The following is a 24,530-nucleotide window of genomic DNA, read 5'->3' as shown; positions in this document are numbered from 1 at the left end:
GTATTCCTCCTTGGTGACTACCCCTTGTCTCCACTGTCTGTAAGCCTTCTTTTTCTTTTTTAAGCACTCTTTGATCCCTCTGGTAAGCCAAGAGAAATTTCTGGCTTCTTTACCATCTGTTCTGCATACAGAAATGGACCTTTTCTGTGCTCTGAGGATCACTCCTTTGAGGAATGACTACCCCTCCTGAACTCCTTTCACCTCCAGTCCCTCTTCCCACAGGGTTTCTCCCACTGTTTTCCTAAGCTTATTGAAGTCAGCCTTCGTGAAGTCAAGCACCTCTGTCCTACTGGCTGGCTTCCTTGCCCTACAATGGATAGTGAATTCCATCACCTCATGATCACTATCTTCCAGCTTACTCTCAATCTTCAGATCTCCCACCAGGTCATCCCCTTTGCCTAGAACCAAATCCAAAGCCTTCACCCTAGTTGGCCTGTTCACCTCCTGTACTAAACATAGATCTTCCATGAAGGTCAAAAACCTATGCGACTGGTCAGATTGGGCTGAGCGCTCCCCCCAGCAGATATTAGGGCAGGGGTGGGTAAAATGTGGCCCAGGGGCTGGATGCGGCCTACCAGGCCATTCTATCCGGCCCGCGGGACCCCTAAGAAATTTAGAAAATTTAATATTAATCTGCCCTGGGCTGCCTGTCATGCAGCCCTCGATGGCTTGCCAAAACTCAGTAAGCAGCCCTGTCCAAAATAATTGCCCACCCCTGTGTTAGGGTAATTGAGGTCACCCATGACAACCATGTCCCTTGAATGTGCAGCCTCCATCAGTTTTCTGGAAAATTCCAGATCCAGCTCCTCCTCCTGATGTGGCAGTCTGTAGTAGATGCCTGCCATCAAGTCCCCTTCTCCTCATCACCCCCATATCTTGACCCACAGGGTCTCAAGTCACCCTTCTCTCAAACCAATTTGGGTCTCTGAGGAGAGACTCAGCTCCTTTTTGTTATCTTCCTTGCCACTGTAATTATGAAGTCTAGAATGACAGGTACAGGCTGCCACTGAAATGACATATTCTGATCTTAAGATCAAAATGGCTTGGAAGAAATTTGTTCTGTTAAACAGTGCAAGTTAAGTTTCCCTGAAAGGGAGATCTCTACAAAAACCCTACGCCTCATCTGAGAATATTCCAAATGTCCAGAAGTTTCTGTGTAGCTATGGACCAACCTTAGAATTCCCTGCATCCTTTATTGTGTTTTAGTCATATGTACAAAGTCTTTATTTGCTAAAGGTGTAATAGCATGCAGCCAAGACTTTGCATGCAAGACATGCAATGCTTTCAAGTTTCAAAGAGTAACATTTCATAGCAAAACAAACTACTATAGCACATTTTCTAGATGAGAGGTACTTCCATTCTGTATGTCAATTTTCTTAGCACAGTCAACTATTTTGGATGTAGAATGCTCAAGAGAGGATGTAAGCATTTCAAAAAGGAAAATGTTGTTTAGCTGCCTTGAACTCAAGGCAACAGCTATGCGTGTCCAAACTTTCACTGTCTGGTACCTCTCTCTCACTATGAGTTCACGTTAGAGAAAAAAGTCTTGAGACTGTTTAGAAGCAAATCCAACAGAAAAATTAATTTAAAAAAAGTTATGGAACCTAAAATGTAATAGTTGCACATGTGCCAACTATAACAGCTTTTGATCAGAAGAGTCTAATACGGGGTGGGCAAAATACAGCTCACAGACTGCATCTGGCCCACCACATGATTTCATTTGGCTCACAGGTGCCCACCGATAAATTGTACCCTGCCAAGCCCACGCACTTCGTTCCCACCCTAGCATGCAGGAGGGCCCCAGCTCTGACACAGCTTCAGGGTGGGGCTGCTGCTGCCACTGCTGCTGGGGTACCTGCTCAGCTTTCCCAGCCTCCAGCGGCTTCTTCTTGTGTCCCTGCTGCAGCACTTGCTCTGGGCAGCAGATAGGGAAGCTGCACCTGGGCAGAAGCACGGACCATGGGGCCCGCACCCAGCAGAGCAATAGGAATGGGGAGCTCAAGTGGGCAGACTGGGGCTGTGGGTGTGCAGGGTTTGTGGAGTGTGAGGGAGAGGGAGGAGTATGGGGATCCCCCTCCCATATGTCCAACCTCCCTCCCCCTGGCCAAAGTAAGCAGTGGACCCTCAGGGTGCTTGTGGCCTGCACAGGCACAGCTGCCTAGCGGTGCACGGGTCCAGCCAGTTCTGGGATTCACATGTGGCAGCAAGGAGCAGAGCCAAGCCTCTGTCATGCAGGGCTCACGTACCACTCCCAGGACTCCTGGGGGGGAGCCCCATGTGATGGACCCAGCGGCCTGGCCCTAGTCCCTGCCAACACGTGCAGCTGCTCCTCTGGGAATCAGGGCTCAGTTCCAGGAGACTTGTGGTGGCAAAGGTCAGGGGCTGGGGGTGGGACTTCCAGTCCCAAGATGGCGACCAGGGCACTTACCTGCCAAGGGGCACATTTAGCATTGCAGCCCTTGACAGCTCACCAAAACTCATTAAGCTGCCCTTCAGCTGAAATAATTGCCATCCTCTGGTCTAATACAACACCAAAGTTGTCTCTGTGGTATACTAGTACCTTGGTTCCTAATGGCAAGTTAGGAAGTAAAGCTACTTTGGACCAGACAAATTTAACAACAGTATCATGTTTAAAAAAGAAAAAGGAACACGTGCTACAGAAGGGAAAATAACGGGAAGCAATGAAAATGGATAGGAGCAGCAAAGCATTAGTTCTCAGTGTGTCTTTTTTTTCCATCCTTCACTTTAGATTAAGTGAAGGACAACGCCATTGATTTGCAACAAGAGCAAAATCCTTCTAAAATTAAAGCTGCTGTGCCTGATTCCAGAACAAAAACTTAGCAAAGTTTAAGTATACACTTTCTTCTTCATGAAAACACTGCAAAATTAATATAGAATTCAGCCTTTCAGATGTAAGGATTATAGTGTGGTTAAGTTTCAGATCTAAAAACAAAAAGCACCAAATATCGAGTTCTTACCTGAGTAACAAGAGGCTCCAGCAGCCTTTCAACTGCCAGGGTTCTTATCTCTAAACTTTTTGGGTCCCATTTGAAGTTAACGTTGGCTGCATTAACAGTAGTCATTTCTAAGAAAAAGCGGGGGGGGAAAAAGAATATTAGCATCATCCCTACTAATTTTGGTTAATTATTGATGGACATTATTTTGAAGTGAAATGAAGCAAACCAAAGGATTGCACAGAAGGGCTGTGTTAGTTTCAGTTCAAGTCAAGTTTGCACTGCCTTTGGAAACAATAGTTTTCAATTAATTAGTTATTTCAGTACAATTTTTTCTTCAGTTATGACAAGAACTAATACATTTGTCTAAACAGAAAAAAAAAAATACAGTATTCTCAGGGAACTCCCCGGTAGACCAATTAGGTGCTTAACCCCCATCTGTCTTCCACTGTTTTGACTGTCAAGAGACAAGTTTCTCTTTAAATCCCAGTTAGCCCCAATTCAGGTTGGAAGCCTTATCATTCAAGCACAAGCTTACATTTAATCTGCAGTAATGCTACTGTATGCAGCCAAAACCCTACATTTTTGTATGTTCAAATGCCATGAAATCATTCAGACTTATCAATGATTTAAAGTCTAGAATCAATATCCCCTTAAAAACCTGCCCTACAAGGCCGCCTTACAGTTTTATAAATAACTGTTAGAAATTATAGTGAAACCTCTTCCTCTGCCACACAAGAGTTCAGTGGGGATGAGAGTAAGAATAGTCGAAAGATGCAAGTCAATATTCTAATATTTTTCTAGGCTGTTGATGAGCTTGTAGTTTTGTTTTCATGTTACAACGTGGTGAAGATACTGGATGAATTGAAGCTAAAAATTGGTTATTTCCTCATCATAACCCACGTACTCAACAGAATGCTATACAACATGGGTGTGAGCAGGCTGCCTACTTTGCTGGCTTCTTCAGGCAAGTTTTGCTCCTTAAGGAGCTCCTTAGCCAGTCCTGAATAACACACAGTCCTTGAACACAAAATCAAACCCTTTGTCATCTCCCAGGCTCTAGGAGGGGAGTCCTCTGGCTCTGGCCCCAGCACAGCAGCCTGGCCCCTCCTCTCGGCAACATGTTCTGCTCGCAGCTTGCTTCCTCCTCTCTTGCACTTTTCTAGGAACTTTTAAAAACTCCTAGTGGGACACATCCTGTCCATTTAAATGCCCCACAGAGCTCAACTCTCTCAATAGGGCTGACCTTTCCCTCAAAGGGACAACTGTTACAACAGATATAACCAGATAAACAGAAATAAGATTTTTCAAGAACCCAGTACAAATTTGTAAGTACAAAACCAGTACCTTGCTATTTTAAATAGTCATATTTCCTGCTCTCCCTGCTGTAAGCGTTATCTGAAGCTTGGTTACACCCTACTTCCGGCCATGTACTGTAGTTTCATAGTTTCATAGTTTCATAGTAGCTAGAGTCGGAAGGGACCTAGGTAGATCATCTAGTCCGACCCCCTGCCTTAGCAGGAAAGAGCACCGGGGTCAGATGACCCCGGCAAGGTGCTCATCTAACTTCCTTTTAAAAATCCCCAGGCTCGGAGCCTGCACCACTTCCCCTGGAAGCTGGTTCCAGGCCCTAGCCACCCTGACTGTGAAGTAGCGCCTCCTAATATCTAATCTAAACTTACCCTCCGCCAGTTTGTGACCGTTATTCCTGGTCACTCCTGGCAGAGCACGGGGGAACAGGGACTCCCCCAATACCTGCTGATCCCCCCTGACCAGTTTGTAGCAGGCCACAAGGTCCCCCCTTAGCCTTCTCTTGTGGAGGCTAAACAGGTTCAGGTCCCGTAGCCTATCCTCATAAGGCCTGCCCTGCTGACCCCTGATCATACGAGTGGCCCTCCTCTGAACTCTTTCCATATTGTCCACGTCCCTCTTGAAGTGTGGCGCCCAGAACTGGACGCAGTACTCCAGCTGCGGCCTGACCAGTGCCGCATAGAGGGGGAGGATCACCTCCCTGGACCTGCTCGAGATGCATCTGTGGATGCATGATAGGGTACGATTGGCCTTCTTGACTGCCTCCCCACACTGCCGGCCCATGTTCATCGTGGAGTCAATGACGACTCCAAGATCCTTTTCCGTCTCCGTGCTGGCAAGAGGAGAGTTCCCCAACCTGTAAGTGTGGTGCCGGTTCTTCCTCCCCATGTGCAACACCTTGCACTTATCAGTGTTAAACCCCATCCTATTCTCATCCGCCCACCGTTGCAACCTGTCAAGGTCAGCTTGTAGCCTATTGCACCCTTCTAGTGCACCCACATCCCCCCACATCTTAGTGTCATCAGCAAACTTGAACAGGGTGCTTTCTACCCCCTCATCCAAGTCACTGATGAAGATGTTGAACAGTGCAGGCCCGAGGACCGAGCCCTGCGGAACCCCACTGCCCACATCCTTCCAGGTCGAGAAGAACCCATCCACTACCACCCTCTGGGTGCGGCCCTCCAACCAGTTGGCGACCCATTTGACCGTGTGGGCATCGACACCACAGTCTCTCAGCTTTTTGATGAGGACAGGGTGAGAGACAGTGTCGAAAGCCTTCCGGAAGTCCAAAAAGACTACATCCACAGCAACCCCTGCGTCTAATGATTTGGTGACCTGATCGTAAAAGGCCACCAGGTTGGTCTGACAAGACCTGCCACTGATAAACCCATGTTGGTTGCCCCTGAGCATGCATTCCCCCGCAAGGCCCTCCTGGATGTGTGCCAGGATAATTTTTTCAAAGAGCTTACCCGGGATTGAGGTCAGACTAACTGGCCTGTAATTTCCCGGGTCCTCTTTTTTTCCCTTTTTGAAGATAGGGACCACATTGGCCCTCTTCCAGTCCTCCGGCACCTCGCCAGAGCACCACGAGTGCTCATAGAGCCGTGCCAGGGGTCCCGCAATGACCTCAGCCAGTTCCTGTAGAACCCTAGGGTGAAGATCGTCCGGACCAGCGGACTTGAACACGTCCAGCTTCTCCAGAAGTACCCTAACTAACTCCTCGCTAACCCTTGGCCCAGGCGTGTCTCTCTCGGGGCCCGAGGGGGGCCCAGCAGGGAGGTGGCTGAACTGGTCCCTACTTAGGAAGACAGAGGCAAAGAAATCGTTAAATATGTTAGCTTTGTCATCTGGCGTGATGACTAAGTTGCCCATCGTGTCCTGCAGGGGCCCCACATTACCCGGGACCCTCTTTTTACCCCCTATGTATTTGAAGAAGGACTTCTTATTGTCCTTAATCCGGGAAGCTAGTCCTATCTCCAACTCTGCCTTGGCCCTCCTGACTGCCCCCCTACATCCTCGGGCGACTATAACATAGTCCTTCTTGGCGATGACCCCATCTCTCCATTGGGTATATGCCTCCCTTTTAGCAAGGAGACATTCCCGGATGCTCTTAGTGAGCCATGGGGGTTTATGTGCCCTCCTGCTCCCTTTGACCCTTGTTGGGATTACCTCCCTTTGGGCATGGAGGATCGTCTCCTTAAGGAGCAACCACTCACCTTCGACATCTGATTCCCTTCCCCTCTGGGTCCTCAGCGCTTCCCCAACTATCCTCCTTAGCTTGTTGAAGTCAGCCCTCCTAAAGTCTAGGGCTGTTGCCTTGCTGCAGCCCTTTGCCACCTTACGCTGGATGGTGAATTCCAGCAAGCGATGATCACTGTCTCCCAGGTGGCCCATCACCCGCAGCCCCCTCACCAGGTCATCACCCGTGGCCAGCACTAGGTCCAACAAGGCGTCTCCCCTGGTGGGGCTGTGCACCTCCTGGGTTAGATGGAGGTCCTGCAGTCTGGCTAAGAACCAGTAGTTAAGGATTCTTAAGGATAAACTACAGAAGTTTCATTTGTACCACTTTTATGCAGCATAATGCCGCACAGACAGCTGCCCCTTCAAAGGGCAATTTCTTTTTGAAACCTCAGAAATAGGTACTGAGAGATCACTCAGCTCTTAGCAGGTTAAAAGATTCACAACAACTTTGATCCCAAGAAACTGTTCAACTAGCACGGAAAGTGAGAGCGGCTGGACAAGCTTTTAGTACCACCCTGCCCAGAAGGACAGTACTTAAAGTCAAATGCTTACCCAACTATACAGCTGGTCCAATAAAATTAAAGTATTTGTTCAAAATGTCTCACAAGGTGTGTGCGTGTGTGTGGAGGGAGGTGGGGGGGGGGAAAAGAGGGGCTTCCCCTTGTAAATCAAGCCTTGTTGACGCAGTGTTAGCATTCCCAGGCTAAGTACAGACGTTTGTGAGCCTTAGCAGGTGGTTGTCTATTCAAAATGGCTGCCCAATATCAGTTAAGTCAGGATGAGAGGACTAGCTCGAGGGCCAAGGGTCCAGCAGGCTGGAGGGCATCAAGGGTCTGCTGAAGGGTGGGAGGGCAAGCACAACCTATGGGTGGGGTGGGGGGTCCAACCCCAAAGTGGACCTACACCCCCATCCCTCTCCCCACCAGAACTTGCTCAGCACCAGCAGCAGTAAATGCTATAAAAGCAGTTGCACTTGGAGCAGCTTATGGGGTGGGGATGGTACAAAACACAGAACAGCGTGAGGGAAGGGGTGAGTGAAAAAAGCAGCCTCAAGGGCTGGAGTCAGTGGCCAGGTTTTCCCAGCCCCAGGGCTGCGCAGGGGAAGTGGGCATAAGTTCCATCCACCAGTCTGACCTAAGTCTAAGGAGTCTGATGCTATACAGATCCAGGTTTATCTTAAACCAGGTTCTGCAACATTTAAACTGGTTTGTATGCATGGAACTTCTGTTCTGTTACAGGTTTAGACTGACTGCCAGAAACTGAGACTGGGTCTAAAAGTGTAAGGTCAGCACTGGGACAAGCCAAGTTTAAATCAGGCACCCAGTCTTAACCTGATTTAAACTTCCCAAATGTCTGTACTTAGGTCAAATGTTCTGGCAAAAATCTGGGATAGACAAGTCAGTTTTGTTTTGTTGCTGTTAGAACCACACCAGCATTAAAAAAAATAAATAAATAAATAAAATCGATCCATGTTGGATAGGCGCTGATAAAAGGAAAATTGACACCATCAGAAATCAGCTTTTTTTGGCTGGTGTAGCCAATATCATCACTGAGAAATGCCACGAGCATGCGCTCAGCCACAGCATGCAAGTGGCCAGGAATGCAGCCCAGCAGCTTGGAAAGCAGTGTTCAGCTGGTAAGTCTGTTGGAGGGAAAAGGGTGTGGGGGAAGAAAGCAGTGTGGGGGTAAGGGATAAATAAAGGCCCCCTCCCCCAGTGAGGAAGTGAGTGGGGCTGGGGGCAGGGGCAGGCACTGCCAAGTAGGGCAGGGTTGGGGGGCGGAGCTATGGGCAACTCATTCAGGGGGTGGGGAGGGGGAGTGATTCCCTGCCACTGCATGCACTCCTGGGGGTGGCATGTGCCACCCATGTTTGTGCATGAAGCGAGGGCAGGCTGCCTGCTGGGGATCAGGGCTGGGGACAGCACCGGCCTCTTCCCGGCAGGGGGGCTGGGCTGCGGCTGCACTTGGGGCAGGCAAGGGCAGGACAGGCAGTGGCGGCACTGGAAGCTGGGGCTATGGGGTGGGCTACAGCCACCCCAAAATTCCCTTGTAACCCCCCTGCCTTCCAGTGCCATCACTGCTGCTTGCCCTAAGCACAGTTGCAGTCCAGCCCCCCTGCCAGGAAGAGGCCAGCACAGTCCCCAGCCTGGAGCCAGCAGCTGGCAGCCCACCCTTGCCCCACACACAAATCCAAAGGTCATGTCCCCTGTGCCTCCTCCGGGTGTACATGCAGCAGCAGGGAGCCACCTCCTCCCCCACACCACTGCCTCCAGATGAGCTGCCCATGGCTCTGTACCATACCTTGCCCCACTCCCTCCCCCAGTGTGGGGGCCTTGATCTGCTCCCCACCGCCACAGACTTACTGACCCAATGCTGCTCTCCAACCTGCCAGGCTGCATATCCACTATCAGATCAGTCAATATCGGCCCAAAAAAATCTTTATTGTTGCACCCCTAGTTGTTGTGTGTGTTTAAGGAAGGGACAGGTATGGTGAAAAAACACCACCTTCCTACCTTGTGTTGTCCCAGCCATTGTTCAGGTTACTTTTATATAGGGTAAAAGACGTTTAAAAACCTCCTCTGGACAGAGCAATATTTGGCTAATATACTGAAATACAAACTGATTTATCTAAGATATGTAAAATTTGTACTTGAGCTTATAGTTCCATCAGTCCAGTTATAAAAAACAGTTTAAGGTGAAAGGTGATCTGGCTACATTTTAGGAAACAGATGTTAAAATAGGAGCTAGTTCTTAACATACTATATACAAATAGATGGTCATACTCTCCACACATACAACCAATGCAAACCCCATTCCTTGCTCCCCTCTACAGCTCCACCCCATTCCTTGCTCACCTTTAAGATGTTTAAATACTTAAAGACCAAGCCAAATTAACTTCATTATGCTTCCTGGCATATCACAAACCTACAGTTCCACTATCACAACTACTTCAATTAAATCACCTTCTACACTGGTCCTTTAAATAATATTCCAAAGGAATTAATAAGACAACATAATAGATATTTTAAATATCAACATGCCTACCACTGCTGAAAACATCCTACCAGGTATAACTGTATACCTTACAAGCAGGGATCTGGGTTTTCTGTTTGCCATGGATAAAAGGAGAAAATCTGCTTTTTAGGGAAAAAAAAAACATGAGAAATGGTGGGTTTCCCATTGCAGGCTGGCAGAGTTCCAGCTGCAGGGGGCTGGTTGGTACTGGGGGGAACAGGAGGAGGGTGATCAGGCAGAGGGTGACACAGTTATGTGTGCACCCACGCATGCACATGATAGTCAGGCAGTGTAGAGAGCAGCTCCCTCCAGGTAAAATGGGGGGGGGGAGAATTGGGGCCCTCACAGTGAGGGAAGGAGGGAGTTGGGTAGGGCTGGGGGTGCTGCCCAGGTGGGGCAGTGCATGGGGCTTGGGGTGGGAATACATGGCTGCAGGGCCTGGGTGGGAAACAGGACAGAGGCCCAGGTGGCTCACCTGGGAGTGGCAGGGGGACTGGCTCCCCACCACTACATACACTCCTGGGGGGTGGGGGATGTGGAGGGCCACGTGCCCCCCATATTTGTACACTAGGCGAGAGCAGATACAGGCTGCCCACTCCGGGCTCCCCGCCCTGCTGCCCTCCCCCTGGGGGCCTCTGTGCCCCAGCAGGCAGGATCTGGCAGGGCAGAGAGGCTCAGTGCTGCTGCTGCGAGCCCTGTGCCACCATGGTGAGGTACCCCCTGCCTGCCTCAGCAGAGGGGTGGTAGCACAGAAAGGGGTGTGTGTGCGTGTGTTATATGAGAGAGATCTATCTATCTATATGTGGTGTTTCATTTTAAATTGCAGGAAAAAAATGCAGATGCAGATTTGGGGTTTTATATCAGATAACTTGGAATTTTTAATGAACAAAACCAGGATCCCAGGGTTCCAAGACAGAGGTTGGCAACATTTTTGGGCAGTGAACCAAAAACATCCACAACCTCAACTTGTAGGATGTCAGCATGCCAGGGCAGATGGCTGGGGAGCCATAAGGAACCTGATCCTTGTGGCACTGCAGCCCTGGCACCTTCCCTGCCATCTGCCCCAAGGCACACATGCCAAGTAAAATATTTTCACATGCCACGTTCTCACACCCATGTCGAGAGTTGCATACCTCTACTGCAAGTCATTTATTGAAAGGACTGTTAAGGATGAATGTTCACCCAACCCCAAATTTCACTTACTACTATGCTCAACTGCATGCTACAGCAAAGTTGCATTTAAATTTAGAAAGAAAAATAAGGAAATTTGAAAAGAAACAAAGAAAAAGAGAAGTACAGGGCTTATGTATATTTACATGCAAAGCTTCTGGTTTCATAATTTATTCCATCAGTTTTAAAAAAGTTCCCAGTTCTAGAGGAAGGAATATCAGGCATGTCTGAAAATAGACATTTCAAAGGAACCATTCTGCAAGCATCATTTAGCTCAGTGGTTCCCAACCTTTTTTATACCATGGCCTGGCTGCGGCAGTACAGGGCACACGGAGCTGCCTCCCTCCCTCCCTGGGCTGCCCCGCTGTGCTGTTTTAACCAACGGAAGCTCAGCTTTAAACCCAGAAGTAACTCACCCAGGTGGACACAGACTGGGCTCGTGCCACGACCAGACAGCAAACCCACTGCGGCCCAGTACTGGGCCACGGCTTGGTGGTTGGGAACCTCTGATGTAGCTCAAGACTGTCCAATTTCTCAGCAGCTAAAGGCCACAAGCTATGCAGGCCACAGACCAAGGGAGCCACTTGCTGCACAGCACAGGCACCCCACTTCTGCTGCACATACTGCACAGGCAACTCCCACCCTGCTGCTGCCCACAACTCGGGCAGCCCAGCTCCCCTCTGCTACATGTGCCAGTCAAGAAACCCAGTCCTCTCCAGCTGCACCATCCAACCCCCAGGAATGGGAACAGGAAGCAGAAGCTGGGAAAGGGGATGGGAGAGGGGAGGTGGTAGTTCAGAGACACCAGTTGCTGCTCCATCAAAAGCAATGAGGGTAGTAGCAGCTAGGCAGGAGCCTGTGGACCACATTAGCACCTTGTAAGCTGTGTGTACCCCATGAGCTACCAGTTGGACAGCCCTGATATATTGCTCCCGCTGTTAACACCAACATTTTAATTCAAAGCACCCAATATATACCAAGCATCTAGATATCAGAAAGCTCCCTACCACAGAAACCAAACATTAAACGTATTTACCCAAATCAAGAAAAAACTGAATTTAAGACAACTCTCCAGTAATTAGGTTCTATACATGGAAAGGTATAACCATGTGTTGTAATTTTCCATGTAAAGATTTTAACCAATGGAAGATCATCTTAAAAATTCATCTTCCCCCCCACCCCCCCACTGCTGTAGTGGGGAAAGCGGTGGCAGAGGGTGTAGGGGTCTGGCCCTTCACCTTGCCTTTCCTGCCTGTGCCCCCACCCCATGCCTATGCCTGCCCTGCCACTTGCCTCTGATGCCTGTTTACTATGCCCCTTGCCCCCATGCCTGTGCTTGCACCTCTACCCCCTGTCCCCCTATTCTTGTACCGCATGCCTGCACCTGTCCCTTCACTCCCTACTCTCCTGTGCAGCCTACTCCCTACTCTTTGGCCCCATGCCTGTGCCTAATCCCCCAGCCCCTGGTCACTTACCATCTACTGAGGCTCTGCTGTGGCCCTAGCTAGGCCTGACCCAGCTCTGCTTGACCAGAGAGAAGTAGCAACAGCTCCTGTCCAGGCCAGTTTGGGGCTAGAGAGATTGGTGCTAGAGCAGAAGGCACAGGAGGGAGGAGTAAGCAGGCTGTACTATGTCTTCCACTCTCTTCCCAAAACACTTACTCAGGTCTCTTCCATTCCCACCCCAACTCCCCTGATCGGAAGCCTCCTCCCCCACCAACTGAGTCATGCTGGCCCAGGACAGGTAGCAGCTCAGCTCAGGTTTCAGCCCCTAACCTGCAACTGAAGCCTGGAGCTAAGCCACCATACGTCCCAGGCCAGCACTTGAATATAAAATGGTCCTCCCCACCCCCACTAGGGATGTAAATATCATTTAAAAATTATCCATTTAACCTCCTCTAATTATACTGGTTAAACAATTAACTGAATGATAACACAGCAGCTCAGACACAACTGCTGTTGAGAGCTGCTTCCAGGGCCATTTGACAGGGGGGGAGGAGGCAGTGGCAAGCACAGACAGACAAACACAGCCCACAGAAGCTCTAAACTGGGACGGAGCACCTGTGAAGGAGCAGCTAGCTGCTTAAATGAGGAGTCATTAGGCCACCTACTGATTCCCTCTTTAACCTTAGAGGCTAAGGGTCTTAGTCTCTCTCACATCTCTCCTGCCTGCCCTGCCACCTTACAGTTCCTGTTGGTACACCACATGGCACAGTCTGGCAGGGGAGGGGGGAAAAGGGAAGCCCTGTCCTGTACTAAATGATAACCGGTAAGCTAACCAGTTAGTGAATTAATTACTTTACTTGTCATATCCCCCCTGCCCCAATGCTGACTGGGGGAAAAAGCCTGGTCTTTGATCCAAGTAATTATGGTAGCTTTAACCAGATGGAGACCATCATATGGTAACATTCAACCCTGGACAAGGCAGTTTGCTTTCTTCATGCTTGCTGGCTGGTTGAGGCAAACCCTTGCGTGAAAACTGACTGCCATGTCCACACCAAGATGCTATCTATGAGGTAGCCAAGATTACATTTTATCATGCAACAGGGCTGTAAGCCCAGGAGTTAGGCCATAGAATACACATCAAGATTAATATCACAAAAATTGAACTGTAAGAGTTGAAAAACATTGCAAATTAGTGGACATGTCTACATGTGCACTTTAGTGTGCATTAGACTAATTTAATGCATAGTAAAGCATCACCGTCAGAGGCATCAAATTAGTACCTAGTAGATTAATTTACTTCGGCGTGGCATAGTCCTGTCAGACACAGGTACCATCCTAAAACCACCATAAATTACCGTGCTTCAATGAGCACATAGATGGTGACATCAGGATTACCTTACTCAGATTGAGCTGGAGTATATTCAGTCACATCAACTGCATGTGTAGACACATCCACTGAATCCAGAATACTAGACTATACAGAAAGCCCATATAGCATCAAAGCGCCCAAGGATGGCTTTGAGATGCTGACTGCTGCATTCAAATCTAAAGAATGGGTTGATGCCAAATTTCACGTCAATTCAATGAAAAGTACTGTACAGCAGAATATTTCTAGAAGTTCCAAGATAACAAAATTACTCTAGTTTGGGTGGAATGATATGGTTGCCATTAGCAAACTTCAGAACAAGTTTAAATCATGAAATAGGTCTGTATGCTTTACCTAGTTACACACAAATAGCCATGATCTCTCCCACAACCCCCACTCCCCTCAAGCCAAAACTCCTTCTAAACAGGTAGCTAGCCATGTTAATCGAAAGTCAGACAGAAGGTAGGGTAGGGTGGCACCTCAGGCATCTGGTTCAGAGGAGCATGAGCTTTCACAAGCAACAACAAACTACTTCGTCAAATGCTATGACAAAGCTAACAAAGCAAGTTGTTGCCTAGGAAAGCTCACGCCTCTCCGAACCAGTCAAGTCTCTAAGGTGCCCTACCTTCAGGCAAGCTCCCTCTACTAATCTGTAAAAGTCTTCTGTCCTAGCATAAATGTAACAAAGTTGTCCTTTCATTTAAAATAAAACATGTCAGTAAAGACTTAGAGGCAGCATGAACCACAACACATAAGTAGTTCATTTGTACAGCATCAACTATGTTCCCTTTAATTATTAAACATTTATATCAATTTTAGTTTGCCAAAAATTCAGCCTGCTTTGAGTGCAATTTCAAGTATGTAGCCTACACAGAAAGCAAAAATTACTGCAAATAAAAGATGATACTTGCAGTTTGTCCTTTATGCCACAATAGGGCTGAAGATCATGGATGAAACACCAAGAATGAGGGCAAGAACAAGACTCGCAACCATTTAGCTGTCCAAATGGTCCTCCAATTTAAGCAGAGTAACTATCAGTTGCCACTCTACGAGAATACACAGATATTCAAGTAGCATTCTACCTCAAATTAAAGAGGACGTAGGAGCTTAGCCATCATCACTTATTTGGGAACAAGGCAGTAACTTGAGTTTGAAAGGGTTTTGGGGAAATAGGGAGAAAAAAAATGCATGTCAGATAAGTATACAAAGTGGGCAATTAATAGGTAAAAAGGTACACTAGAGATAATAAAACAGAGTTTGACTTGGATTAAAGTTACATTGGTGGGTAAGACACTGACAGACAAGAGCCAGGTCAATGGTCCACTTTTATCGATTCCACTCGGAACAAAATAGACACTGAGCTCAGCACCCATCTGGCTGTCCATGGGGCAATGCAAAGAAGTATTTGTTTTGCTTGTTAATATCTACAGTTACTGGAGAAATCCAGGAGAAGGAAGAATAACACGTACCAGCAGCAAAACCTTGACGAAGCTCCCTGTGCTCTCCATACTATTCTTTTATTATTACTACACATGAACACAATTTATTCTAGCAGCATTTTCTAGGCAACCAATTTCAATTTCTTTTCTGTTCCACACCTCCTAGAACCCATATTAAACCAGTTTTTCAGCGACTCTAAAAGGTGTCAAGCAGCAAAACAGTTGCCTTTGTGAAACTGAAGTTTAAGAGAAGAGGATATTATCTCATTCCTCACTAGCCTGGAATGTCTCAGCATTTTCCTTTTTTTATTTCCCTACTTCATGGGCACAAATACAATGGTAGCTCTGTTGCTATCTTAAAAGTTCTAGGAATCTGGTTAAGAAAACATGATATAAGAAGGCAATTATAATATAGCAACACAAGTTACACAGGGTTATATAATTCACTAATCATCAATGCAAGTAAGGCAAGAGCATGCATGCGCATACCTAGCAGCCAACTTACCTTGTGTACAAATAGACTATTAGTAGTAGTTAACAAACTAAGGCCTCCTTGCAAGCTGTTTCCTGTTATGCCTTTCTTGCTTAACCTAAATTGCAGAGCTTATCGTTTCATTTGGCATGTTAACTCAAACCTTCTGCTAAACTATGCTTTTCAACATTCAAAGTTCACATTACAGTCACCTGGGTCTCCAAGACGGTTTCTGGCATACTAAACAACATTCCTGCATCTTGCCAAAGCTGTCAAAATCTGCTATGAATTGGCAACAAGTGTCTATTACTTTTACCCCTCTGTCTACCAAAGCATCTTGCGCCTCAAGTTGCAATACTAGGACTCTGGACAAGCTTAACAGCAAAAATAAACCCAAAAAGGACAAATGCTAAGCTACTACATTCCAATGAAAAGTTAACTCACAGCCTAAGTGAAAGGAGCAGCCTTTTAAAAAGTTTTACCAACAAATGCACATAAAACCAGCTAATTTGTCATTATAACTTTACCAGCTGGCACAAGAATTTGGCAGTGCCGCAAAATGAATTCTTGCTTAGCTTTCAAAAGTTCCTATTGCTGGCAATAAAAAAAACAAGAAAATCCTGGCTATTTTTGTTTTGATCTTCTTTGTCATTTAATCTGAACTAAGATCTGATCCAATTCATATCCTCAAATTACATTTCTGTTCCTAAATTAATAGGCAAGTGCATTATGCTGCATCTTTTAATGATTTTAACTGAACGAAGTCCTTTAATCCAGACCTTCACAAAAGTTTTAAATGCCAAGGAAGTATCATACAGACTGAAACTGTCTGAGTCGATGACAATAATCTTTAGTTACGATTATACCATTCGTTAAACCACATTATTGTAAAGTAAAGACTAGTCCAAAGATTCAAGCAAAAGTAATATGATCCTGTATGTACAAGGAAGACCCTTTCTTGAAATAAGTATCGAATTCATTCTGTAACGGATTCTCTTCACTGTCACAAGAGCACCTTATGTAGCAAGTGGGCAAATAATTGATGTTTAGTAATTGCCAATGCTATCTGAATTACATGCCTAGCATAGTAGAAATGAAGTGGCTGAAAATACCAATGTAATTTTTCCATGGTTGCCAGAAAAAGACAGAAAGGATTCTTGGTCATGTTACAAGTACAAAGTATACAGCAGTCTATGTATGCTATGTATAGAATATACATATCTACTGAAGCAAAAGATGAGAATGAGTTTGACTATTCTACATGCAAGATGTTTTTGTGTTATTATCAAATAAAATCACCAGTTGCTTTTTCAGTTAGGTATTCCTGTTTCAAGCATTTCAGCAGCTCTTTATCAGCAGATGCACTCAGGAACAATTTGTTACCTTTACCAAAAAGGTGAGTTTGATCAAGGACTAAACCATTAAAAATCCACACACGAGACATGCACACAGAGATTTCTAATTGATACATTCAAAGCATCTTCTACCATTACCTTCATCAGAATATAGTTTAGTAACTGAAGCATGTCACTGTCATTATATCCCTCCAGGCAGCTTTAAATCTACAGGTCCACAACAATAGCTGTTGCAAGTGAAAGAAAAAAATAAGTATAACTAGAAAAGTAAATACTAATGCAATAAAAGGTAGTCAGAGGAACTTGAGGCCTGACTTGTTAATGGGTAGGAGTATTTGGTGGGGTGGGGAGAGGTGGGAGGAATAAGAGCATGTTCTTACTAAATTATCATTTCCTAGTCTAAAAATACAAACTGCGAAATACTTCAGTGCAGGTGCTAGGATTACTTTTAAAAAACGCAGGGGTGAGGGAGCGAGGAAGTATGACAAGGAGATCTTCAAAATTTTCTCAGGAAAAGAAATAATATAAAAAGAGAACATGCTTCTCAGGTGCAATCCTATAATTTCTGATGTCTGGGTATTCAGGACAATTTGAAGACTTGTTGCAAAGAGAATCCAAATATTAAGGAAAAAAACCTTTCAAAGTTTGTTTTGCATTTAAAACTGATTGAACAACTAATTATGTAACTGAACAGACTGCTTTTTAATCTATGACTAACAAAAATTAAGAATGAATTCCATTATTTCTAAAGAACCTGAAGAACTTGATAACAAGAAACAACACACATACACATGCTCTCTAGGGCTGTGTGAAGCTTCAGTAGCCGATTCGATTCGATTTGAAGGAAATTTGGCCCCATTCAGTGACCGAATCGAATCAGGAGACCAATTAAAATGTCCAAATTGAATCAGAAGCCTCCGAGTTGATTTGGAAAAGATGCAGTGCTACTTCGGAGATTCAGCCATAGACTAAACAGACAGCAGTCCTCACCACGCTGGACACAGCTGCCTCCAGCTGGTAAATCCATAGTGGTGAGGGGAGTGGGGAGGAAAGGGGCATAGGACAAGCTGTCTAGCTGGGGTGGGGGCATGCAGGATGTGGGTGCGGCAACACTGGAAGTAGGGGCTATGCCCTGCTGCCACTTGACCAGCTGGGGCAAAGGGGGACAGGATGCGGGTATAGCAGCGCTGGGAACAGGGGCTTTGACCTGCCTCCACTTACTCTGCTGGGGGTGGAGTGGGGGAGGGGGCACAGGATGTGGGCACTGCAGGGAACAGCAGCAGGGCATAGCCCCCAGTGCCTTCCACTGCGCCCACATCCCATGCCTCCCTCCTTCCTCCCCCCCTGCCCCAACTGGGCAAGCAGCAGCAAGGCATAGCTCACTATTTGCCAAGCTGGGGGGCGGGCACAATGAGATTCTCTACAGCATTTTCTCAAACTAAGGTATATGGTAAACTCCCAGAGAGAATTTAAGAGAAAGTAATGGGAAAAGGAAAATGGGCAGGGCACTGGCTCCAGGCAGCTGCAGCAAGAAGGGTCCAGAAGTGGTGAAGGGGAGGAGCTGCTTTTCCCTCCACACCTAGCAGCAGCTTCTGCTTAGCATGGGCAGGTGAGCCTGGAGCAGGTGTGGGGCCAGGTCAGGGCTGTGTGTGCAGGTTCCAGCTGTCCAGAGTTGGTCTGCTCCGCCGGGCTGAGTCTACAGTGGATGCAGGTGGGCTGGGGTTGAGGCCATGCACATGGGTCCCCGCCAGTACCACGAGGCTGGGACCAACAGTGGCAGCAGCTGGAAGGAGCCACTGCCTGGGCTGTCTAGAAAGGCAGTCCAGCTGCAGAGCCACCCCAGCCCCACTGCATGGCCAGGAGGCGGTAGGATGCACCACAGGCCAGACGGTGCCTGGACCAGGTGGGACTGATGGACCCACTGTGGGCCGAACAAAGTCCTGCAGTGGGCCAGATGCAGCCCACATGCCGTATTTTGCCTACCCCTGCTCTAGTTACTGGAGAAGATACAATGTGCTCACAGTGATATAAAGTAAATTATATTTAACATGGAATCAGGCAGAATAATACTCTTTTAAGTGTGTATAGCCCCTTCAAATTTTGAAAACCACTGAAAAGTTGTAAATCTTATCAAAGGATATTAGTTATTTAAGATTACATGTTTTAATAACTTGCACACAAGAAAGTGGCTATAGAACAAATAGTGTTTAAATCAATGCTGTTAGGAGTCTAAGGGACTAGGACACATGCAACTATTTATCTGACACAGACTATATCAATCATCATCTTCTGCACAATATATACAGAGTTAAAGACTTACCTAAAGTACCCAAGTACTACCCAGAACAGATAAAAAGTACCTTCTTCCAGTTTTCCATGTTTCTAAATTAGAAACAGCCATGTAAATGTTTAAATGATTTATTTTTATAAAACTGCTTCTGAGGGAATTAGAAATCACTTTACAAAAATTAAGCTTTACAATACCTAAGTCATTATCACCATTTTACAGGCCTGCAGCAAAGCCTTCTCTACATGGGAAAAAGTAGTATAATCAAAAGGTAAATGTAGAAGACAGATAATTATACAGGTATAAACCTCATGTACAGCTTTGTATTCTATGCAGCTCTTTTTTAGTTTAACTTCTGTCATTTGGTAATAAATTGAAACAAGATGACTTCCCTTCCACATTACAAAGCTGTTTGGGTATTATACATAAGTGTTCAAGTGTAATTGCATTTCATATTTTTTTTCTTTGAATCTTACTATTATGGGTCATGGACATAGCTTCATTTGTATAGCTCAGGGGTTTTCAGCTAATACCCCTGGGGGGTTCTTTGGAAGGTCCCATGGGGTACACAGCAGTGGTGCAGAGAAACCAGCGGCACTTCTGGTTTGGGGACCAACCCCCCGACCCCTGCTCATCGACCAGCCGCCAGGGGTACCCCAACCAAAAAAAAGGTTATACCAGGGGTTTTCAACTTAGTCAGGAAGATCCAACAGAGCAAAGAAGAAATGAGGAAGTGTTATGTTACATTTAAGGCAAGGTACACATGTTCTAAGGTGCGGTAATAAGTGAAAGGTAGGCCTGTTGAAAGTAAGGTCAGAGGGGATAAGCAAGAAGGGTGAAGGCATGAAGATTTTATGGTGGGCATCTCCGACAGGCCACCAAACCAGCGGAAGGAGATGGATGAGGCTCTAGTTGGACTTTAAGCTTCATAGCTGATAAAAGCTTTTTTAAATTTGCTGTTTTTCACTTTTATTAAATACTTCCTTGATTTTCTTATATGAGAGGATCCTAATCTATATTATTTACCATTTTCACATTTTTATCTGCTTTCTAACGCTTTCAATAACTTTTTAGGAATTCTTTCCAATTCTCCTAAACACCTGGCACCTGTCTCTTAACACTTCAACTCTGCAATATCCTCTTGGAATAAGCAGTTTTCATGACCCCTTTTTCATGACTGATTTATCAGAGGTCAGGAAAACAGACCTTATGATGAGAGGCTGAGAGCCATGGGACTCTTCAGCCTGGAAAAGTGCAGGCTCAGAGGTGATCTGGTGGCCACCTATACGTTTATCAGGGATGTTCACCAAGATCTGGGGGAACTTTTGTTCACCAGAGCGCCCCAAAGGATGGCAAGGCTGAATGGTCACAAACCCCTCCATGACCATTTCAGGCTGGACATAAGGAAGAACTTCTTTACTGTCCAAGCCCCCAAGGTTTGGAATAGACTGCCACTGGAGGTGGTTCAAGCACCTACCTTGAATGCCATCAAGAGACATTTGGATGCTTATCTTGCTGGGATCCTATAACCCCTGCTGACTTCCTGCCCCTCGGGACTCAATGATTTTCTGAGGTCCCTTCCAGCCCTAGTGTCTATGCATCTGATGACTTATTAACATTTTTCATGCTATTCCACATGCATCCTAATATCATGTTTGCTTTTCTGACCTCAACTGCCCCCTGAACAAAAGCCATCTAACACCAATGTCTAGGGCCCTTTCCTGAACCAACACACTTAAGTTTAGGAGCCTCTAGGGCAGCAATTCTCAACTGAGATGCCATATCTAGACTCTTAAGAGAACTGTGGATGCCACTTTTCTGTGCATGCCTGCCCACTGGCCTGAGCACAGATGTCTGCATGTCTGGCTCTATAGAGCAGAAAGGCAGCATAGGCTCCTCCACCACTCAGCTCCATGTCAAGGCCATCACCGCTACCTAGAGCTCCATCAGTGCCACTGACCAGTCCTGCCCACTGTAGATCCTGAAGGATGCAGCCAACTGGCTCTGCATCAGCTCCAGCTGGATTACCACAGTGGCTGGCTCCGGGTAAAGTAGGGACAACCAAACTCCAGGTTCAACACCTGACTCCTGCAAGCTCAGCCTCTACTCCCTACAGCCCCTCCAGTATAATCTGCCACCTCTTCCAACTCTACCCCAAGCAGATGTCCCTTGGCCTGCCAGCTCCCAGGTTTCATGTTCCCTTGCTCTTCTGATCCCCTCATGGCTGCCCCACCCCCAAGTGCACATGCAGCTGAACATATAGCACAACTCAGCACCTCTCCCACACCAGGCAGGTGGACCTGCAGGCTAGGTCCTGCCCTCCAGTGTCCCCAGGCTCTGTCCATTACAGCTCCAGGTCTGGAGTTCAAAGGTATAACTCAGGGCAGAAACTGGCATGCCAGTTCTAGATCCCAGCAATGACCTGAAACTACATGTAGGAAGTCCAGGGTGGGGAAGCCATGAAGGGATCAGAAGAGCAAGGGGGGTGGGCCACAGGACATGAAGCCTGGGAGGGGGCAGGCCAAGGGGCATCTGCTTGGGGTAGAGTTGGAAGAGGTGAGCACTTACTTTACTAATTACAATATTTGTAATCCATTTATATTTTTTTTAATTGGGGTGCCACTAAAGTTTAAAGTTTAAGGCGGCAATGAGCCTAAACAAGTCAAGCTCTATGGTGTACAAATGGATAAAATCTCTTTCCAACATGCTTTAAAAAGAATTATCCATAAGGAACTGCATTTGGCATCGTACTGTCCATGCACTTATCAGAAGCTTCTTAAATTTCCTCACACTTCTCTGTGTTTGCCTAATCTAAAATAACCCAGATGCAAATTCTTCTATCCCTCTGCTCATCCCCTTTCCCCAAGTAGAACTAATTATTGGGGTGGGTTTTGTCTATCCCCAGTTATCCTAAATTCTAGTACATATGGTAGTTCTACCTTTTCAGTTATTTTTAAAAATATCTGTAGCAGAGCTGAAAGGTTTAAAGTGGTAGGGAGAAATACACTCAGGGTGGCTTAGAATTTCTACACTCAGCTCCCTAACTACAACATTGAAGAAAATGTCTTGCAGTTTTTATGGTCAGTGTTAAACTTTTGAAGTACACAGAATAAACAGGCTCATTATGAACTATTTAGTTTCCCTTCTATGAACTTTGAGGTACTGTTTGATATCTGTAATGGCAATGAATTCATAATTTTATCAGACCGTTGAAATGTTTAAGTGAAGGAAATGATAATTTAGAAAAAAAAAATTTGCCTGATTCAGCTACTGAAATGCTTCCCTTGCAGCTTATGGAGAAATTGGTTTTATAAAAACAAACAAACAAAAAAACCCAACACTGCCAGAGTCTAAAACTGGAAATCTACTTAGGTAGAATTTTAACCTGAATTGAAATTCTACCCAGTGTAACTACTCCTGCTTATTTTCTCAAATTCCTTTCTTACGGAAGGAAGGGGTGCACCAATAAAGATTTTCTTGGCTGATACCCAGAGCTGATTATTCACCAGGCGCATCTGCCAATACTGATCCGATAATCAATTTACAGAACAGCTGGGCAGCTTGGAGAGCAGCTCTTTGCAGGTAAGTTTGTGGGGGGGAAGGGGCAGATCAAGGCCCCCACAGGGAGGGAGGGAGGAAGTGGGGCAGGGGCTGGGGCGCTGCCCAACCAGGGCAGTGAATGGGACCCTGGAGCTGGGGCAGGGAGCGGGACAGAGCTGCAAACAGCTCAATCAGGGGATCAATGTTCTAGCGCTTAAATGGCACTGGGGAGAGAAGGGGCGTAACAGAGGGATCCTGTGTGACCTGCTTGCTCCTTCCCAGTTTGGTGGCATTTGCCAGACATTTGAGGCTAGTGAAGAAACAGGAGTCATTGGAAACAGTAAAGAAAGGCACAGCTCAGCTGTGGGAGCAAAGTGCTGAGCACATGATAGTTCAGGGCTGGCAACCCCCAGCACGGGTGCCAGAGCACAGCACATATAGACATTTTCCCTGGCACCGTGCCTCAGGGTGGAGGGTAGGGAAGGAGCTGCGGCTGCGCTGCCACAACAAGGATCGGGCCCCTGTCACACCTTACACGTCCAAGGCTCAGCACTGCCCAAAAAGCTGCCGACAGTGTAGGTGGGGAGGTTTCCTTGCACGCAAGGCTTTCTTCCCCGCTGATTATGGGGGAAACACCTCTCGGGGGAGGCGCTGGGGAAGGGGAAGGGCGGCTCCGAAGTCCGTGCAGTCGCGCAGGGAGCCGGTGCACGCGTCACAGCCCGCGCGGGGGGCGGGGAAGGGGCCGCCCGGGCGGGGGCACTGCCGTGGGGAACGGCAGTGACGTCAGCGCCGCCCAGCCCAGCCCGGCCCGGCCCCGCGCCTCCCGCCGCTTGCCGGGGGGGGATACGCGGGGCCCCGCGCGGCCCCTCCCCACGGCCGCCCCAGGCAACTCCCGCATCCCCTTGGCCCGGCCTGGGGCCTCAGCAGCCGCAGGGCAGGAGCGGGCGCGGCCATTGTTCTCCGCGTCCGGCGGCGCCGGTCCCCCCTGCCCGGGACAGCCAGGCCCTCCGGGCCTCCCGCCGCGCCCGCTCTGTACTTCGCAAACTTCGGGAGCGGGTCCCGAGCGCCCCCGGCTCGGGCGGCCCGGCCCCGCCCTGCCGAGGCGGGGGTACACTGGGCGGGGGCGGCAGCAGGAAAAGTTTCTAAGAGGCGGAACCGGGCCGGAACGGGCCGGGCCGGGAGTTACCTGCGGTGCGGGAGCCGCGCTGTCCGTCCGTTCGTCTGTCCCGGCGTCGCTTTGTCCTCCCGCCGCGCCCGTCCCGAGCCAGAGGGGAAGAAGCGGGCTCTTCCGGGCACCTCCCCCCGCGGCCCGGCCAGCTCTTCCCAGCACCGCCCCGCCGGCCCCCGGCTCTTCCCCGCACCGCCCCCCGCACAGGTGAGGGCGGGGCGGGGCGGGGCGGATTCCGTCCCGCAGCTCCTGGCGGCGGCGGGCAGAGGCGGTTGGGCCTGGGCTTCCACTCGCGCCCCGACGCTTCTCGGCAGGAGGGACAGGCCCGGCCCGGCCCGGCCCGGGGCTCCTCTGCTCCTGTGAAGCGGAGGCTCTTGGCAGCCGGCACGGTCAACAGTGATTCGGTTCCCGGGACTCCAGTACTGTAGTCACCGGGGCCCGTGACATAGAGCGAGCCGCCGCGTTACCGCCCCAGCTCAGTTGTCCTGTTCACCTTGTGGCTGGTTCCCGTTGGGCCCTAAACTGTCCGTGTGGCCCAGCTCATCGGCCGTCCTCCACAGGCGTGCTTACCTGGCAGGAGAAACACCTGGATCTGGGTCCTTGAAGGCAGTTTCCCAAAGCACTCCCGGGGATAACTCTTGTTCTGTTGCAGCTTAGTATCTGCCAAAGCGCTGGGGCTTAAAGACCAGTTTATGGAAATAGGAGGCTCCTCCCTAGCTTGCTCCTGCAGATGTGTGGCTGAGGGCAGGCAAAACCCAGGGACATCT

The 24,530-nt window shown here is 47.9% G+C and overlaps 1 protein-coding gene across 2 annotated transcripts in view; it reads right to left on the bottom strand.

Annotated features, from left to right (window-relative positions):
- Window positions 1-23,970, bottom strand: part of CTNNA1 (catenin alpha 1) — a 179,234-nt gene extending 155,264 nt beyond the window's left edge. The window contains exons 1-3 of one of the 2 annotated variants that reach the window (XM_090064372.1): window positions 23,782-23,970; window positions 16,907-16,995; window positions 2,979-3,085 (exon numbers count right to left, since the gene is read on the bottom strand). In XM_090064372.1, coding sequence (XP_089920498.1) covers window positions 2,979-3,083 — 105 coding nt within the window. In that variant the 5' untranslated portion in view covers window positions 3,084-3,085; window positions 16,907-16,995; window positions 23,782-23,970. The remainder of the gene's footprint in view (window positions 1-2,978; window positions 3,086-16,906; window positions 16,996-23,781) is intronic. The other variant, XM_090064371.1, reaches the window with a different exon arrangement.
- Window positions 23,971-24,530: the final 560 nt, after the last annotated feature.

This window comes from Crocodylus siamensis, chromosome 10, assembly GCF_052110815.1.
Source record: "Crocodylus siamensis isolate JL-2025a chromosome 10, ASM5211081v1, whole genome shotgun sequence".
In the NCBI taxonomy this organism is placed as follows: Eukaryota; Metazoa; Chordata; order Crocodylia; family Crocodylidae; genus Crocodylus; species Crocodylus siamensis.
Note: the sequence above shows the minus strand (reverse complement) of the source record. Positions and strands in the feature narration are given on the sequence as shown.